This window comes from Hippopotamus amphibius, chromosome 16, assembly GCF_030028045.1.
Source record: "Hippopotamus amphibius kiboko isolate mHipAmp2 chromosome 16, mHipAmp2.hap2, whole genome shotgun sequence".
Taxonomy (NCBI): Eukaryota; Metazoa; Chordata; class Mammalia; order Artiodactyla; family Hippopotamidae; genus Hippopotamus; species Hippopotamus amphibius.
In genome coordinates this window covers 13,854,938-13,875,960 of record NC_080201.1, presented here as the reverse complement: position 1 = coordinate 13,875,960, position 21,023 = coordinate 13,854,938, and the positions used below count along the sequence as shown (strand labels likewise).

Below are 21,023 nucleotides of genomic sequence, written 5' to 3'. Positions count from 1 at the left end.
ATTTCCTAGGCCTGAAGGATCCTAGGAAACTTATTGATCTTATGGTATCTACTGGAAATTTAGAATCTTAAGATTGACTCAAAGGTGATTACCATGTGTTCTCAATTCTTCCAGAGATACCTAAATATCTCTGTTACAGGGTGAATTACATCCTTCCCAAATTCATATGTTGAAGTCCTAACACCCAGTGCTTCAGAATGTGACTGTACTTGGAGATAAAACTTTTAAAGAAGTAATTAAGGTAAAATGAGTTCATATGGGTGGACCCCAATCTAATATGAATGGTGTCCTTGTAAGAAGAGGATATTAGGACAGATACACAAATGGGAAAAGACTGTGGGAAGACGTGGGGGGAAGGTACCCATCTACAAGCCAAGGAGGGAGTTCCTCCGAAGAACCAAACCCTGCCAACACATTGATCTTGGACTTCCAGCCTACAGAAATGTGAAGAAATAAATTTCTGTTGTTTAACCAACCTGGTCTCTAGTACTTTGTTATGACAGTCCTAGCAAATGAATACAACCCCTAGCAAGTAAGGAGAGTGAGTGCACATGCCTCAGGGGTTCTATGGCATGGCTAAGCCTGCCACAGTCAGACTTAAAAAGCTTTTAACTTTTAAAAAGTTAAAAAATTTTTCAAAAAGATCTCAAGACTTATCTGAAACATTCACCACACACTTACATTCTTTTCCATAAGCGTCTGTGTTTGTGATAAAAGAAAAAATCAGAGTTGCTTTCCAGATATTTGAATAACATTCACTTTTAAGAAGATGCATCATGCTTATTCTGGCCCATGACTTACTTACTTCAGGGATGTGCAGAATATGAGAACAGGAATACTTTTTTACATTATATGAATTTTAACCAACCTCCCACCTCCATAACAATTCACATCTCATAACAAGTAGTGGAGGTGGTTATCTGGAGAAGCAGGAAGAGCAAACCTGCAAATGCAACCTTTTTCTACCATTCAGAGGTTGTCTGGCCCTTAGGGCCCTCATTAAGTTCTAAAAGATCAGCTCTTGAAAGCCCTCAACTGAATCCAACCTTTCTGACTTCTTGGCACCAGGAAATATTGTTCAGAATTATGAGTACCCCCCACAACATCCAGCATCATAGATAGGCCTCCATACAAAAGTGGGAAAGATAAAATCTTAAAACTCTGCTCTTATAAACATTTAATGGCACAACTAAAAGATTCCACATGCCACAACTACAAAAAAAAAAAAGATCCTGCATGCCGCAACTAAAGATCTTGCATGCCATGCCACAGCGAAGATCCCGCAGGCTGCAACTAAGACCCAATGCAGCCAAATAAATAAATAAATAATTTTTAAAATTAAATTAAAGAAAAAGAAGGAATAATAGTCCTATCTGTAGGCAAGAAAGAAGAGGATGTTAAAGGGCCATAATTTTGCTTTTCATGTATACAAAGAAAAATCAAACTGCTGGCCAGGATAGGCTAACTGTCCTTCAAGTTGAGTAAAAAAGTCCATCCCAATTTCATCCAGTCATTCCACATTTTAAGTTCAGCCCAATAATTAATATTGTATCTGACTATCAACATACACACATTGTTACTCTATTTAGAAAAAAAGGTGTATTTTGGATATTTGTTTAATAAACTTAATAAGCACCTCCTCATACAAAGTTGTATGTTAGGTGCAGTGACTGGTGAACTGGGGTTTGGTAGACATTCCTTTACATGAATCCTACTGTCTTAACCTTTGACTCTCTGAATTATTTATCCAAATTGAGGATGTGATTGTCCATTTCCAAAACTATTTCCTAAACTAACCAAAAAGAAAATAGATGACAAGGGAATTAAATGGCTACTCTAGAAAATATCCATTTAACTCAAAGGAAACAATAATGCAAGAATAGAGGAACAGAAAAAACATTGACATGTAGAAAACAAATAGTGAAATGGAAGACATGAATCCTACCTTATCAGTAATTACATTAGCTATAAATATATTAAACCCTTGAAAGGCAGAGATTAGCAGAATAGATTTTAAAAGCACACATACAAAATATGATACAACTATATGTTGTCTATAAGAGACACACTTTAAATCTGTAAGTATGAATAGGTTCAGACTTTTTTAAAAGAATGGAAAAAGACATACCCTGAAAAGTCTAACCAAAAGAGAGCTGGAGCAACTATACTAGTATCTAAATAGACTTTAGGACAAAAATTGTTACAAAGGCAAGGAAGGACATTTTACAAAAATAGTCAATCCATCAAGAAAATATAACAATTATAAACATATATGCATTTAACAACAGAGCCCCAAAATACACGAAGCAAAAGCTTACAGAACTGAAGAGAGAAATAGGTAATTGAACAATAATAATAGTTGGAGATGTCATTACCTTACTTTCAATAATGGATAGAACAACTAGGGACAACATTGTAAAGGAAACAGAAGAGCTGAACAATGCCATAAACCAACTGGACCTAACAGACACCTGCAGAACTCTTCACCCAACACGTGCACTTGGAACGTTTTCCAGAATAGACCATGTGTGAAGCCATAAGACAAGTCTCAATAAATTTTGAGTAATTTGAATCATACAGAGTGTGTCCTTCAACTAGAAAGAAATGAAATGAAAAACCAAAAATGGAAGGAAATCTGGGGAATTTACAAATATGTGAAAATTAAAAACACTCCTAAATTACCAATAGGTCAAAGAAGAAATTACAACAGAAATTTTAAAATACTTTGAGATAAGTGAAAACAAAACACAATACCCAAACTTATGAGATGTGGGAAAAGTAGTGCTTAGAGGGAAATTGATAGCTGTAAGTGCCTGTATTTAAAAAGAAGAAAAATCTCAAATCAATAACCTCAATTTCTACCTTAAGAAACTTGAAAAAGAAGAGTTAACTAAATCCAAAGCAAGCACAAGGAAGGAAATAATAAAGATTAGAGTGGAAATTAATGAAATAAGAAAAGCAACAGAGAAAATTAATAAAACTGAAAGTTGTTTCTGTTCAGCATTGTACTGGAAGTTCTATCCAAGGCAGTTAGGCAAGAAAAAGAAATAAAAGTCATTCAGGTTGGAAAGGATGAGGTAAAACTATCTCACTTTGCAGATGACATGATTTTATATATAGAACATCCTAAGGAATTCACCAAAAAACTATAAAGTTAATAAATGAGTTCAGAAAAATTGCAGGATATAGGATCAATATATGAAAATCAATTGTATTTCTACACAGTAGCAATGAAAATTTGAACATGGAATTAAGAAAATTCCATTTACAATAGGTTCAAAAAGAATGATATAGTTGGGAATAAATTTAACAAAAGAGTGTAAAACTTGTACATTGAAAACTACAAAACATCATTGGGAGAAATTTAAAAGAAGACCTAAATAAGTGAAAAGACGTGGATTGGAAGACTTAAAATTAACCTAAAATGGCAATATTTCCCAAAATGATGTATAGATTCAACATGATTTATCAAAATTTAGGCTGCCCTTTCTGAAGTAATCAATGAGCTGATACTAAACTTTATGTGGAAATGCAAGAAAACCAGAATAGCCAAAACAATTTTAAAAAATAAGAACAAATTTGGAGGACTGATACTTCCCATTTCAAAATTTACTATAGTTTTGATATAGTTATTAAAAATGTGTTGTGCTGGCACAAAGATAGACATATAGATTAATAGCATAGAATTGAGAGTCCAAAAATAAATTCATACAGTTATGGCCAATTTATATCAAGAAAATCAAGACAATTCAATGAGAAAAAAGGATAGGTTTTTCAACAAATGATGCTGTAGCAACTGGATATCCACATGCGAAAGAATGAAGTTGGACGCCCCCCCCACACACACACACCATATACAAAATTAACATAATATGGACCAAAGACCTAAACGTGACAACTAAAACTATAAAACTTGTAAAATAAAACATAGGTGCAAATACACGTGACCTTGGATATGGCAAAAATTTCTTAAAGACGACACCCAAGTATAAGCAATCAAAGAACAAATAAATTAGACTTCATCAAAATTTAAAAATTTTGCACTGCAAAGGACACTTCAAAGTGAAATAAACTACAAAATGGGAGAAAGAATTTGTAAATTATATATCTGAAAAGGAACTTATATCTAAGATATGTAAAGAACATTTACATTCAATAATGAAAAGACAACCCAATAAAAAAATGGACAAACCATCTGAGCAGACATTTCTCCAAGGAAAATATATGAATGATTAGTAACACATGAAAAGACTCTCAACATCATTAATCATCAGGGAGATGCAAATTGAAACCACAGTGAGAGATAACTTCACACCCATGTGGATGGCTATAATTTAAAGAATGGAAAATAAGAAGTGTTGGAGAGAATGTAGAGAAATCAGAACGTTCATACACTGACGGTGGGAATGTAAAATACGCAGCCACTTTGGAAAACAGTCTGACAGTTTTTCAAACATGTAAACATTGTTACCATGTAACCCAGCAATTCCATTCCTAGATACATATCCAAGAAAAATGAAGATATAAATCCATACAAAAACTTGTACATGAATGTTTATAACAGCATTGTTCATAGTAGCCAAAAGGTGGAAATAACCCAAATGTCTACTGACTGATGAATGGATAAACAAAATGTGGTCTATCCACACAATGGAATGTTATTAAGACCATAAAAAGGAATGAAAAAAGAAGGATGTACATGCTACAACATGGTACAATGAATGAACCTTGAGAACACTGTGACAAGTGAAAGAAGCCAGTTACAAAAGACCATATATTGTATGATTCCATTTATGTGAAATGTCCAGTGTAAGAAAATCTCTATATGGATAGGAAGTAGATTAGTGGTTGCTTAGGGCTGGGGGTGGAGGTGGGGATAGAGGGTCATAGTTAAAGGGTATGGGGTTTCTTTCTAAGGTAACGAGAATGTTCTGAAGTTGACTGCAGTGATTGTTGCACATATATGTGAATAGTATACAAAAACCATTGACTTATACACTTTAAATGAGTGAATTGTATATCAACGAGGCTGGGTTTTTTTTGTTTTTGTTTTTTTAATTTCCAGGAGTCTATAATATTGAATAATAGTTCTGTCATTTCATGGGTGAATTTTTTAAATCTCTGATCTCTTCTCCTAAAGATCCCAAACTAGTAGTGCCTGTCACTAGCAATGTCTGAATAGGTTAGGGTGTACTTGGGTTTTCCACTGTGAATAATAGGGTTTAGGAATCTCCCAAGAACCTACTCACAAGTAAACTTGGACTAATTAATACTCCAGGTACTCTGTGGAGGTTAAGCCTCTTGCTTTATCTTCTGGACCTTACCATTCACACCAACTCTCATGCCACTTTCTTATTTTGGATATTCATTCCTTGTTTCTTTCAAAGGAAAGGAAAATCTGACTGGTAAGAATGTTTATGTTCATCCTAAAACTAATCACAAATTGCTAAGAGAAATATTCTTGTGTAAATTGCATTTGTCCAAAAGTGTTCTAGCACTTAAAACCACAAACAATAATTTTGAAAACTTGGTAGATATCTGGTGTCACAAATAAATGTCTTATGGTAAAGGGTGAAATACATGTATAATTTATTATTTATTCCCAGCTCTACACAGCAATACTGATTTTACTTATGACTTTATTTACTTATAAAGTTAATATTGCGGATTCTGGAATTTTGTTTCTTATTCTTTTATTGTTGGGTAATCTTTCCTCAGTACCACATAATTTTCACTAGTATGCCTTGAAAGATCAGAACAATTGTTATACTTCTGCTGTTTGTATTTATTTCTCCAGCTGCATGACACAGTATTTTAACTGGTTAAATAAACAACACTGTAAAGTTAATGTGATTTTTTTAAATTACCCGTGAGCAGTTTTGTTCCCTCCTATTTTTACATGTGACTTTATATAGTTTAACTGTAGCATATTTTGCATTCAACCCATTTCATGTAACATCATCATAATTCAATCACTCTATCTCTTAATCTTTAAAATTCTAATTTTAGCAGACCACTGCCTTGATGGAGGGCACCATCTTGGCAGAGACTGTCTTAATGTTTAGAATCCCTGTTTGAATGAATGTTACAATATCTAAGTCCAGTTGGTATTCAGCTGCCGCTCCCTTAGTTATATGCGCCTTTGAACAAATGTGATTTAACTCTGGTTTTTTTTCTACTTCTACACCTATTAAATGACTGCTTTGTGCAGTTTTGTGATCTTCTTTCTTATTTCTTTAGGCTTTTGTGCATTTCAGACACTTTTGATCTATTCTTTACTTTGCCCCTCCCCTTCCCCCCAAACTTCTTTTACAAGTCAAGTATCTAATCTGTAGGCTTGACTTCACTCTCAGCTGGATCCTAATTCCTTGCTGAGTACCAGCCCCTCCTTTTGAAACCACGTTGGATCATTATCATGAAATAGAATAGATGATCCTGGGAAGGGCTTTTAGAATTGAAACTTGCTGCATTGAGTCTTTGCTGTCATCTCTCCTCCCAGGCTTGCCGCAGCCTCTCACCACATTATAGTCAGATCTCTAGAAGCCAGAAGTATCACCAGGGCACCAAGTGCATTCAGCATGGTGTGACACACCTACATCACCAACATCTGCAGCTGGGTGAATTAGGAGACTCATGCTTAGTGGAGTTTCTGGTATTTGTGTGTCTATAACTTTTAAAAGCTTGGCACATAGATTGGGAATTATTTCAGTTTTTACCTTTTGTCTAAAGATTTTAGGGACATGGACCATGGAGAAAGACAAGAATAAAAAATATCTGATATATCAGTTTTCTATTGCTGCTGTAACAAATTACCACAAATTTAGTAGCTTGAAACAATACAGACTTATTATTTTACAGTTCTATAGATCTAAAGTCCAACACAGGTCTTACTGGGCTAAAACCAAGATGTTGGCCAGGGCTGTGTTTCTTTCTGGAAGCTCTAGGGAAGAATGCGTTTCCTAACCTTGTTCAGCTTCTTGAAGCTGCCCACAGTCTTTGGCTCATGGTACCCCCCTTCTGTTTTTAAAGCCAGCAAAGGCTGGCTGAGTCCTTCTCACATTGCCTCACTCCTACCTCCTCTTCTGTCTCCATGTTCTAATCTTAAAGGCACTTGTGATTACATTGAGCCCACCTGGATAATTCAGGCTAATCTTCTTAAGATCAGTTAATTCCTTAATAACCTTAATTCCTTCTGTCACCTTAATTACCCTTTGGCATGTAACCTAATATATTCACAGATTCTGGGGATTAGCACATAGACACCTTTGGGGACCACTATGCTATCTACCACACCTGACGTCAGCTAGAAGCTGTGCAATCTCTCTGTTACTTATTTTAAGCTAGAGCATGAGCCTTGCATGAGGGGGAAACAGAACAACAGTTAAAGAGTCCTTAAAGGCCACCTATTCCAGTCTTCTCTTTTATACATTAGGAAAAGAAACTGAGACCTACAGAGGTAAAGTGATTGGCCAAGATCACAGCTAGTTGGTGGTAGGAACTGGATTGAACATTTTTATAAAAGTGTGGGCCAAGGAATAGTGGTATCACTGATAGTCTTTGATGTCTATTATACAATTAGACCTATATTTTTTTTCTTGCTTGAGTTAATAGTATGTGTCTTATCCACATGTTATGATGTGTGTCTTATCCACATTAACATTTAGTGCCATTAGTTCAGTGATGTGTCTGTTCTGCCTCATCATTGGTAGGAGTATGGTGATAAGTTAACCATAGCATCATTTACTAAAACCCAAAGGTTTGAGAGTTGAAAAGGAGTTTCAAGAATCATTGTGATAGACCATCATCTCACAGTTTCTTTATGTCCTAGATGATGCTATAATGGATTTAACGCCAAATTATGGTTTTCAGTACTTACCCTCTCCCCATTTCTTGACTGTTACCTTAAATTCACTGGCTTGTCTTTCCACTCCCTTAACTTGTATTCCTACTTCCAGAGGCTGTGTCATTGGACCTACCTTCCATTTTAATGTTCCTGCTCTGCATTTTGGTGATGTTTCCTTCGGTGAGTACTTTTCCATTTTAAATTAGAAGTTGAGAAGAATTACTTTTCCCTCTACATGGGAAGGGGAAGGTTTACAAAGAACTTCTCTTACCATTTTGTGTGGGTAATAGCTCAGAGTGTCTAGAATTGTTCTTCCTCTGCAGCGTTTTGGTGCCATTTTCCTAGTTCATGGGTGGATGTTATAACCATGTCCTGGACACTAGTAGTTGTCAGGCCATGGCTGTCCCCCTCTTCCTGCAATGGGACAACAGAAAGCTTTATGCTTCACTCCGCTATCTGAACATTCTGAACACTCTCTATGCAGATTCTGATTTGCCACTTTGGCTACACAGCAGTCTCTCCACAGAGATGCTCTCAAGTTTAAGGTGAACTTGGTGGTGGTTTAATTCAAGTGTTTTATCACGCTAAAGTGAAGAGTCTTCTATATTTTTGTATAGTCTTTTTACTCAGCTGCTTCCCTGAGTCATTTTCTCCCATCTAAACTTCTCCAATAATAAAAATGATAACAGTGGCAGCAAAATTACCCATTAATTGGTTCTTTCTTGTAGTGCAATTACTGCTCCGTAATTACAGGCAGTACTACATTTAAACATTTTAGCAATCCTAGGGGGAGGCACTCGTTAAGCTCCCCATTTTAGAGATGGAAGAACTGAGCGTTAGAACAGTTAAATAACTCCTGAAGATCACACAGTGATCAGAATTAGTATTTCCATTGAGACCTATCTAAATCATATACTGTCAACTTGGGTTTGACAGTTGCCTCCAGAAAGGCAAAAATTGGTTCTTGGGGGGTTGAAAAAACTTAGATATAACAATGGTTTGTGTTCCTCCAAAGTTCCACCTTACCCAATAGACTCTTATTCCTTAGTGTTTAACTTTTCTCATTAGGGAGAAATTAAGTCTAATTTAAATCATATTTAATTAACTGATTTGACCTGATATAAAATTAATTTATCACAGTGGTTCTTTTTAGGAGGTGATAATTTTTTTAAAAATTGAGAAATCCTTGTCTAAATATTTATTCCAAAATTCTTTCCATATTGCTCTATTGTTTTCCATTTTAACTTTCAATTCTTTTGCTTCATTTCAAGTAGGCCCATCTAACTTGGGAGAAAATAGTTCTTTAGAAAAAACTGATTCATAATGCCTTTATCAGTTTCTTTAACATTTGGGTGTTATGAAAGTTTTTAAAAATTCAGAGTACATTTGTTTATACAATGCCCCCACCCTGATCTACGTTATATTGGGTAAGGCACATACCACAGGAAAATCTATATAAATGAAGTTGAGTGTCTGTTATACAGAATGTGAAAATGGCTGGAGAGATGTTTACAAACTTGTAGGGCATATTTGAGTGATAGACTCCTTTGAAAAGGAAAATGAAAGTGACCTAAAACTTGAAGGGTAACCAGACAGATGCACAATAAGAGGGGAGTTTGTATACCCAAAGACCTATGCAGTGTGCTCCAAACACTTCAAACTGAGTCCCTGGAGAGCTCTGAGCAACTGGTGCCCACAGCAGCCTACCCTTCCACAGGCATTTAAATTCCAAGTCCAGCCCAAGGACATTTGAAAGATGTGCCCTATGTCATATTGCCCTGGAGGGAGAAAACAAGTCCAAGTAAGCACCTCAAATCAGTTACTGCAAGAAATTTCCAGTGACTCATTGTCCATAATCTGCCCTATTGCTCAGCTCTGACATGTTAATGATAAGCCAATTATTGAACCCCATGAATAATCAAAATGCTTTGATTTAGAATCCAAACACTTTAAAACATCAAAGCCTCTAATAGTACATTTCTATGGAATATGGCAAGTAGGAAGCCTATATCCCCAGGATACCGCTGATTTACTCAAAATGCGTTATTTGATGTTGGCAAGCTCTGAGTCGCACAGTGGGTAAAACCACATATGGTTGCTCCAAGGCTAGGTAGGTTTTTCCATTAACAGTCTTCCATTTGGTAGATACAGGAAAGGCCATCACTGGGTAATATATTCTTCGTTTCTTGTGCTTTAGAGATAATAATCAACAGCCGTTCCTTGTAGTTGGTCCAGCTAGAAGTTTTGGTGACTAGCTTAGGTGAAAATTAGAAACAGCTTATTTTCCTTTTGTATAATATCTTATTGAACCATTTGATGATTCAGCAGCTAGACTCTTATAAGAGGCTAGAAGATACTACAGAGCCATAACCCAAGGTTTCCCAGGGCTGAGATATGAGAACTTACCCTCCTAAGTCCACCTTCAAAACCCAAGTTGCCTTTTCTTTTAGTTTGGATATGGATTCCTTAATCTTCTCTGTGTTGTGACAGGAAATGTTAACAAAAACATACCCTTTTTCTTGCCAACAGGAAATCTAAGGCTATTTGGTTTTCAGAACACTTGGGTTAGTGAATTTAAGCTACTCTGCTGTGCTTCTGGATTCTGCACTGTAATGGCCAAAGTTAGGGACGGTTTTGTAATTTTCAAAATTATCTTGTGATAATATTTTCAAATCCCAAAGTTGGAACTGAAGTCCTCATGACTCCAACACAAAGTGTCACTTACTTCTCCAGGTAGATTGGCCTCCTATCACAAAGAAACATGGTTCATTGGACAGTTATTTATTTGAAACTATACTCTAAGAGGTGTATATAGTTAGTTCCAGACGCAAAAGAGAAATTAACTGTTAGAGGAGTCAGCCAGAAATTGGAGGACTTTTTTTTAGTTATTTCAGGACGACAGATATATTGTGTGGAGTTAAACAAGTCTTCAGAGACTGTTGTATGGCTGGGGAGTACATTAAGCTAACTAAAGTTGGTAATACTGTCCCCATATTGGCACTAAGGCCCATTCCTGAAGAGGTGTCTGTTACAGGCTAGTGTTGGAGACAGGCCATTTACTTGCTTAGAGATGAAGATCTAGATTTGGCATCAGGGTCTGTTGGGATTGATGATGTTAGGATATTATAAATACCATAAAGTCGGTGAGAGGTAATAGTACTGTTGTTTGGTATCTAAAATATTTAAAGTGTGGCTATAAAGGGTTTGATGGTAGGATTGGATGTTGGATGACATATCTAATAATTAATTAGTTTGACTGAAGCTGCAGTATCATGAGAGACTTAAAGTACAGAATTTGGGTGGTGATTTTCCCTGAAGGAACACTGAGTCTTTGATAACTCTTCAGACTGGTCAAAGAATAAAACGGTGCCAGGTGATAGACAAAAAAGGGTCAGGATGAGTATCTGCAGCGTCACTATTTTTCAGGAGGCACAAGAATTTGCTGAATGAGAATAAGGAATTTGGAAGGCTCCAGGCTCTCAGTGGACTTGACCATTGGATAATCTGGACAGAGAAGTTAGAGTTTGAGGTTAGAGTTCTTGGGATAAATAAATATAAGCATCAAAAAATATACATGATAGGTGTCTCTTCCATGGCCAGGTATGAACTCACAATATTTTACTCAAGGAGAAGTGTTTAAATTTACTTTAGGAGGGTGTAAAGTAAAGAGTCAGGGGCAAAGCTTAATTGTCATGATCATAGAAAGTTCTTAGAAAGGTTGGCAGAAGAGATTAGAGTCGGAATAAGCAAAGCCTAGACCAAATAAGTTACAATTAATGGTAAGGGAGGCACAACAGGGGATATCAGAATTGTTATGAGCTTATGATAGTAAATAGAGAATAATGTGGCAGAATGATAAAGAATGAAAGTGTACAAGGGAAAATATGAAAATCAATAATGCCAGATATGTAGCAAAATCTTGTTCCATCACTCTTGGGCAGAATCTTTTAACTTCATGACTTCATGTGGAGTCTCCTTGTTCTGAGGATCTTGGAATAGCAATCTATTGCTGAAGGTTATTGATTTCTGGAAGTGTTTTTTGGTTTTTTGGGTTTTTATTTTTTTAGCAAACTTGTTTTTAAGATCTCCAGTAAGATCAGTTTTCTACATGTCTTCAGCCAGTAATTCAGTTTCTTTGCACATCTTTTTACCCAAAGGCTCCCCTCCTAATTAACTGCAGGATCAGTTATCAGAAGGCTCTAAAGAAGATTATTGGGGTTTTTTTGTTGTTGTTGTTGTTGTTCTCTTCATTTTCGAGGTTGAAAGAAGGGAGAGTTTCTGAGGGTAAGTTTTTTGGGACGGCTTCTTGAACTTATAGATGAGTTGGTTCTTGACAATGTTTAGTTAGGTCTGTATTAAGCAAGCTTGATTCAGATTGATTAAAAAGACTTGTAATCCCTTGGATCTTCTAGCTGTTATTTCCTAAGGTGAATAGTCCTTGAGTTCCAAAGGGAGCTAACCTGGTCTGATAGAAATTAGAACTAAAGGTAAAACTCTTCACTAAAGAACTCCAAGAGCCTCAGAGAGCTTGGCCAGTTTAAGATCAGTAATACTATTTTTATGCTCTACATTTCCCAAGGATTGTGGATTGTGAAATTTTTTATCATATGGTTAACACATTTTAAGATTCTTTGTAACTCTTCTACGTAAGGCTGCTATTCCCCGGATGGGAAAATTATAGAGTACAATGTCTTAGTCACATTTATGGCAGTGGCCTTTCTGTATAGGAAGGCTCAAATCCATCTCAAGAATTGACAGCCAACTACAACAACATTTTTTTTTAAAGAACTTTTATTGAGGTACAGTTAACATACAATAAGCTGCATATACTTAGAGTGTACAATTTGGTATCCCAATCTCCCAATTCATTCCCCCCCCCAACCCTCCCCGCTTTCCCCACTTGGTGTCCATATGTTTACAACAACATATTTTAATTGTATAATTTTGGCACAGCCCATTTGTATTTGAAAAGTACTCTGGAGTATGATTTAGACCCACAACTCACTGCACAGTTTTCCTGGAATATGATAGCAGGATGCAAGGCAGGAGCCAGCCACATCTCCAGCTGCAGAGGAGAAGTTTTCCTATCAACTCTTATTCAGAAATTATCTCATGTCTTTTATGATGGGACCTATGGTATAAGATTTGCTCAGACTTTGGGGCCCATCATAGTTGGTATGCCAGAGACCATTGAATCAAACAAAGGATCCCAATTTTAGGTAACGTTTGTTTTCTAAGTCTGAATTTTTTATGTTCAGAATGGATTGTGCAAATGTGCTTATTGATCTTCCATATTGTGAATTATTTCCTATAGACAGCTACAAAAGTACCATCTGTTTTGCACAGTGCTCTGCCAACACAGTTCCCTTTGCTTCATGGAGATTTTATATTTTTTTTACTAGAAAAATTAGGAACCCATTGTCTAAAATACCCCATGAATTCCCCAAAGTCTATCAATTGTAATTTAATTTTTGGTCTTGGGTATTGCTGAATCAGTTTAACACTCTTCTTAGCTGGGGTCCACTCTTGGTAGAGAGATGTTCCAAATAATGTGCTTTGTTTTGTCAGAACTGGAATTTTTCCTTTGCAGCCTTGTGATCTTTTGTTCCTTGTTTCCTGAAGTTTCTTCTTAGGGCCTCTCCAGGTCAAGGTGAAAATACACATATTGAATGAGAATCAATGAAACTGTCATCTTTTTAAATCATTATTTAAGTACCAGGACAGGTATGAAGGTATCTCTTTGAATCTTTGTGGCATTCTGGCCAAGCATGTTGTTAATTATTCCAGTAAAAGGCACATGAATGTTGATTTTTTTTAATGCACTAGGTGCTAAAGGGAGAACAGAGGTCTACACTGTAAATTACTTGCATTCAGGTGGACTACAGCTAGGGTAGTAATTCAGATTTGGTGCAGCCAGAAACCTAGGAATGACATTTGTATAAAGGAGACTTCAGTCTTTAAAAAACAATATCCCTTTTCTTCAGGCTTCTAGACAAGCAATATGGGGTCTTACAAGTAGTTGTACAAGGAATTGTTCTAGCTAGGAGGTTGTAGTTGGTTTTATTCTCAGCAAAACTTCTAGCTTCAGAGAAGTAGTCTGGGCAATGGTTTGGAAAGACCCATCTGAATTTTTATAGGATCCATTTGCATAATACACCCTACATTTGAAGAGTATTTATCCCATAAATGGTCAGGTAAACAAAGAATCTGTAGTTTTAAGAGTTGTTGGGAAAATTCAGAGAAGTCAAATGTAGCAATTACATGATTGTGAAACTGACTTCCTAGGAATACTGCTGGAATTTCCAACAATAATCTTTCAAGTGCCCTTAGTCAGATAATTCTTTGGAAGAGAATCAGACCTCTTCCAAGTAGATTGGAAGGTGCGGAATCACAAAAGAGACAGGAACTTGCTTCTTCCAGCCATCCTAATATATAGACAAAGGCTCAGACAGTGGGGAGAAGTAGTTTGGTTCAAAATATCCCCAGAAGTACTGCAGCAATTACTCCAGGAGACCAACTGTATTTTATTACAGTAGTGTTCAACGTAGAAAGAGAAGTATTTACATCTAGTAGAAATATGCATATTTGTTCTCTTATGGTTGTAGATCATTCTTGTTCTGAAAATGGTAGCAGATACAATGGCCACCTAGGGAATCCAAAATCAGAGTTCAGTTTATTGCTTACCAGGCAAGGAGGATCTATATCTCTTAGGAAAGGAACACGAGTCTTCCCGACCTGAATGTAGGAGGGCTAGAAATAACATGAAAAAGCAGCTTTGTCTAAGGGAGGTGAGAGCCGATGTATTAGTCTCTGGCTGGCTCAAAAGTAGATCGTAAAGTCTCTTTGGGAGAGGCTATTATTCGATTTTGTGTCATGGACACTGAGAGCATGAACCCCAGACAAGTTAGGATGGATTATATAACATCTTGGCAGGCTCTGGGTCACACAGCAGGCAAAACTGCATAGGCTTCTCCTTTACACACACTGGCAAATAAAAAGAGCAAATATAACTCTATTCTTTGGAAAAAATCTGTATGTCTATGTAAAAATTAAACACAAAATGTGCTTCTGGAAGATTACTCAGCAAACATTATAGAGACTGCCTCTAGAGAGGGGTCTGGATGGTGATGGAAGAGTTTGTTTCATGTCTATTGTTGTTAAATTGTAAACGCATAGTAAGTATTCATTGAATGAATGAATGAGTGAAATGTATTTATTGATCGTGCAACTGAAAACAATATCAGGGAGAGCTGGAATTAAGCAAGCAGTGGTGCATTGCATAGACAATTCATTTAAGAGGTTTGGCAGTGCAAGAGGAGGTTGAGGTTAAAGTGAAGTTGTCATAGGGCTTCTATTTCTCACCTTATATTTTGTTTTCCAGGGTTTCCTCACACCTTAATATGTTCTCTCAATAATACCTCCTTGGTCCCCATGACCTTCAAACTGCGTGTCCCTGGGGATGGCGTTGGCCAAAAAAGCATTTCAAGTTGTGAGCAGTATTCAGGCAACAAAAAATCATATTGGAACAAGGATGATATACCTGTAATGAGACCAAAAGAATTCACCATCACCCCCGACTGTGGCACCATTCGTTCCCAAGGATTTGCTGCTATCAGGGTAAAGTGCACAGCCTTCCAGCACACATGGCCAAGCAGCTGAACTGTCAGTTATTGGGACCACATCTAGAGTTTGCTTTCCATGCCCAGTGTCAATGCTGGAGGAGTGTCTCTAATTCATATAGAAAAGTGGGTCTATTTCTGTAAGGAAATAAACTACTGTGGCAAAAGAAACCAGACCAAATATACAGCTGACACTGCTCCAGTGGGTCTCCATCAATCTAAATACATTGCCTTTACCAGAACAGTGGATTCTAGCCATTTCTGCTGAAACCACTGCTCTAAGCAGATAGTACACTTATCAATGTTAATATAAAAAAATTTAAGAACTCATTGATAATTAGGTCCTCCATTAGACTCATCATCTGTACCAATAAGTATCCAGATTTATGCCACAGATGATACCCAGTTTATTCAGATTTTTAATCTGAATCTGAGCTTCATGGTGAATGTGGATGTGATGCTCCTAAACTCACTTTATATTAAGGTCCACAGTGTGGTGCTTTGCTTATGGCCTCACAGTGCCACCAACAGAATTATTTCACAGCTGAGAAAGGTTTTAGCTGTCTTCCCTCTCTTAGTTTTGCTTCTCCAAACAGTTACGTCTAACAATACTGAAGGCTGCTAAGTTTAAATGATTTTGTCTTTTCTGGAAAGGAAAAAAAAAAATAAGACTTCATAGCTAAGGTTGTAATTTTCTCATTAGTCATTACCTTTGAATATTTAATTCAGCTATGGTTTTATCCCCCAAATTTGCTTTTATTTTTTTTGTTTGTTTTTTTTGTTTTGTTTGTTTGTTTGTTTCTTGGGGGGTGCACCAAGTTCAATCATCTGTTTTTATACACATATCCCCATGTTCCCTCCCTCCCTCGAGTCCCTCCCACCCTCTCTGTCCCAGTCCTCTAAGGCATCTTCCATCCTCCAAATTTGCTTTTAAATGCTTCATAATATGTTACCATGAATCTACTTATCCTAAATCTATTCTGGGAGTTTTCAGCTCTTCTAAGGGCTTCTCTGTGGATCCAGTGAGATTTAATATCATACATTGTTGTAACTTCCCAGCTCTACTCTCTTAGTCTGTTTGGGCGGCTACTACAAAATATCAGAGACTGGGTGGCTTATAAACCTCAGAAATTTATTCTTACAATCTGGGGGCTGGAAGTCAGAGGTCAAGGTGCCAGTAGGGTAGGGTTCTGGTGAAGGCCCTTTTTTCAGGTTGCAGACTGCCGAAGTCTCCTTGTATCCTCACACAGTGAAAGGGTGAGGGAGCTCTCTGGGACCTCTTTTATAAGGGCACTCATCCTGCTGATGAGGACTCCACCCATATGACCTCATCACCTCCCAAAGGTTCCACCTCCTGAAACCGTCACATTGGGAGTTGGGATTTCAGCATATGAATTCAGGGCCAGAGGTGGGGGCACAAGCATTCAGATCAGAGCCGTTGCCCAGGGAGAAGTGCAGTGCAATGAATTAATTTATTTTTCACTTAGTGATGCTTAGCTTACATATTATCTACCATTTCCCCTCTTTTGGGGGCTTCTCCCAGGTAGTACAGGAAGCTTTTAGGAGACAGAGTATCTATCTCGCAGCCTTCTGCCAGAACCACTTGTTCTAACCATAGCTCAGAGACATAAATAAGGGTTAGAGTCACTCCAGGAATCTATGTGCTGGGGTAGCTGCTTCTCTCCAAATCTGACAAGTTTTCCTTCCAAATCAATGACTCCCTCTTTGCCTTATTTTTTCTTTGTATTTTGAAAAGCTTTCTCCAAGCCTCAATTTTCCCTCCTGATCTGCACTTTAACCATGTCTGTGTGGACTCAAATTTGCATCCAACAATTCCCTTTCCAACCAAAAAAATTTTAATTAGTATCTGATGCATAATTTATAGATAGAAAAGCCACAACCTATGCCAGCAACTGTCTTCTACACTTAAGAGTATCTCTTCCGGTACAAATCATTTACAACAGCAAATAAAAACACAAGGTAAAATATACTGGCCATGAGTTAACCTCTCTTTGGAGCTTCCTATTTTCTCCTCTAGTAATGAATATGGGAGATGGGGATGAATGACAAGATTTTGGTTAAAAAAAAAAAAACGATTTCTTATGCCATTTCTATAACTGACATGGTTATGTTCATTTATTTTGCCATAAGAGAAATCTAGCTGTGGTGTTTTATTGGTGTATTGAATTTTCATAACTTATGTAGCCCAGAGGTGCAGGGAACAATTTAAATTGCCGTAATTAAAGTTTGTTTGATGTTGCATATCCTTCAGGACCCTGTTTCCCCTCATGCAGATATATGGCTCCTTTGATACAATCCCCTCAGAAATCAGCAAACTATAGTACCAAAAACCATTTGGTGGTTTCTAACCTGGCCTTTGAAAAAACTCAGCATGCCCCAACCCCGAAACAGAACTTATTTAACTAAAACTGTAAAGTGCCACACATCCTCTAATAAAGTACTTAGAAACCACGCTCATCAGTGTGGTCCTCCCCAGCCCCTTTCTCCCCTATGCAGAGGGAGAGCTGGCTTTTTAGAAGAGCAGCTTTTCACCTTTTTTCTTTCCAGGTGACCTTATGCTCCAACACTGTGCAGAAATATGAGCTGGCCCTGGTGGTTGACGTGGAGGGCATCGGGGAAGAAGTGCTGGCACTCCTGATTACAGCGAGGTATCACACTCACCTGCTTTCTCTTCCCCAGTCGCCCCTGAGCCACCACGAATGGGCTGCCTCTCCAGAAAGCAGCACGCCTGCCTGCAACCAGTTCACACTGCGTTTGTTCTGTTTTGCCAGGAAAGGAAGCTGAATTTGATATTCAAGTGACAAAGCTTTTGAACAGCAAACGCACCTTTGGTGGAGATAAGAGGAGGGATGTGTGTGTTTTGCAGTGTCGAGAAGAATAGTGCCCTTTAATGGGTCTGACTTTCCGTGTATATAACTGAAAAGGTTTAGGCGGAAAGAGGTGAACAGTTTCTGTCTTTTATTTTTCTCTTTAAAGATAGTACTCCAGAGTTCTGCAGCAGAAAGGGTGGTGCTCACAGCCCTGCAGTGGAAGATCCTGTTCCCGGACACTGTCGTTATGACTTGAAGGCAGGCTGCAGGTGGCCCGCAAAATGAGGCCCTCACTACCATCATAGGCTCCTCAGAACCATCACCAACTTGTGTCTCTTTTTTAGTAGAGGTAGCAATGGGCTCTGGGGTCAGGTTAAGATCCCAGCTCTGCCATTCGCTGACTGTGTCTCCTTAACTAAATTTTACAGTCTTTCCAAGGGCGGTGTGTCACCTGTGATGATGACAGTGATCCTAGGTAAAATCCTGGCCCCACTCTGGCCAAAACAAACAAGCGTACAGATCAGGGAGCTGATAGTGTGTGTATGAAAATGCCATCTGAAGGAAACAGAGAAAGATACTGCTTAAAACTCTGACAGTATTCCAATCCCTAGAATGTAGGACTTTCATGAATCTTAGGAAGATGCACCTTAAAGAAGGTGCAGCTGAGCTGGTTGGTGGGGCCATCATAACTTGCACCATTTCCTGTGTCTTGGGCTTGACTGAAGTCAAAGGGCAGCTCTAAAATAACTTGAAGGTCAAGGTCTTGCCACGAGCTGCTGAGTATTCCCTCTAGAGACCTAACTGTTTGTTTGAAAACAGTGGAAATTCTTTCATCTGGTCCACTTTATCCCAAAGTTGACTTTTTGTCTAGTCTTGCATTTCTCTTCTATGTGGGTTTATTCTGATACCCTCCAGCCCCGTTTCCCTGCAGGTCTCAGTAGAAAATCCTGAATTTAAAAAAGCGGGGGTGGGGGGGGGGTGGGGGGAGGTTTCTCGGAGGCTATGAGTTTCCTACCATGTATACTCTGTGACTAAGTCAAATATTGTCGGTCCTCTCAGCCACAGTGTTTCAGGTAGTAAAAGATAAGCTTTACCTACATCATTGGGTCAACTGACAACTTCCATTTTACCTAAAAATGAACACTCATCTTGTGCGAAAACCCAAATTTTGAGGTCAACAAGACTCTCTTTCATGTCACCACTTTTGGTGCCGTCTGTAAGAACTGCTCAGAGACTCTCAACAGAGGAGCTGTTTTTAGAACGTGCTCCCTAAAGTCATTCTCCCAGAGAGCCAGCAGTACGGCTGGCCACGTCCGCTACCGCAGGCTACTCACCTAGTACTGAGCCGTCACATGGCCTCGTGCGAGACCCTTCATTCACACTGTCTTCTGAGAAGAGTTAATAATGCTAACGTCAATCCCTAGAATTGCCTTCATTTTACCTGTGAGCAAAATGGGACTCTGGGAGGGAGAGCAGCTTGTTCAAGGTTGTGCGTGGTAAGGTCAGTACTTGAACCTGGCTCTGACTGATGCAAACGCCAGCACTCCTCACCATGGCGCTATATTGTGATAGTGCGGCAGGGCAGACCTCGAGACCTAACAGACACAGAATAAAACCCAAGTCACCTAATAACAGACCAACTGCACACACAGGCCTTCCATTCCTCCCTCCCTCCCTCTGCCCCACCACACCCCCTCCGCACTGAGCACCACTGTCACAGTGCCAGTTCCGGGTCTAGCAGCTGCCTGAGCCCGCTGATCCAAGGCAGCTGTTCTGCATAGGAATTAGAATTATTACCATTATTTAGATGGCGTGAGCTGTTGCTAGTCCTCAGGGGACTCTGGTCCAGAGTGTCACAGCTAGTCAGGACCCCATGCTAGTGGCATTGGCCCTGTTTGTCATGGAAACAGATCCACTACCCTAAGGAACGTGCACTGTGGGGGCCCCTTGGCAAAGAAAGGCCAAATGTGAAAATGGAAATGTTAGTCATTACCCACAGAAGACAGTGTTTAAGGAGTCCTGCTTCTAGTCCTTTTTGGATTAAAAAGTGGTGACTGGGGGCTTGGAGAGAGGGATGACAGGAGAGACGATTTGGAAATGATTAATGTAGTTATTAGAGGAAAACTACTGTGTGACAGTGACAAATGTGTTTAACTTGGGACTCTGTGTCCTCCATATGTAAACAAGCTCTCCCTCCATCCTTGTGAATTCCTTCTGGGCTTCTTCCTTCGAGCAGGTGTATTGTACCTGCTCTCCGCGTGGTTAATACAGAGGTGGACTTCGGGCACTGCTTCCTGAAGTATCCATATGAGAAAACAATCCAGCTTGTCAATCATGATGATCTTCCAGGATGCTATCAGGTCCTGCCTCAGGTGAGTTACTCTGTCCTTGTCCAGTGTTGACTTTTCCTCAGTTGGATTCCTTCAATGAGAAAGAGACGACCTTTGAAAGAGCCATATCCCTGAGCACATGACCTTACGTAATTCTGAATTTTTAACGGTTGGATAACCTGGGGATGGGGTTATAAAGCCACAGCTGGATTGCCACCTGTATGAATGAGCAGCTGCTGGTGGAAACAGTTGTTAATTTCCCAGGGAAATTGCCTTCGATAAAGAAGGAAAAGGGTCAATTAGGCCAACATGCAGAAGTTGCACCTGCAAATTATTGCCTGTGAATTAACCATTCATGGGAAATGAGGCAGGGCTAGAAGTTTTCATTTGTGTCTATGGC

General features: G+C 38.5%; 1 protein-coding gene across 1 annotated transcript in view; it reads left to right on the top strand.

Moving 5' to 3' along the window:
- Positions 1-21,023, top strand: part of HYDIN (HYDIN axonemal central pair apparatus protein) — a 346,192-nt gene that overhangs the window by 125,037 nt on the left and 200,132 nt on the right. Inside the window, exons 12-15 of the mRNA XM_057713331.1 lie at positions 7,956-8,023; positions 15,225-15,460; positions 18,031-18,131; positions 20,530-20,665. Of these exons, the coding sequence (XP_057569314.1) occupies positions 7,956-8,023; positions 15,225-15,460; positions 18,031-18,131; positions 20,530-20,665 (541 nt within the window). The remainder of the gene's footprint in view (positions 1-7,955; positions 8,024-15,224; positions 15,461-18,030; positions 18,132-20,529; positions 20,666-21,023) is intronic.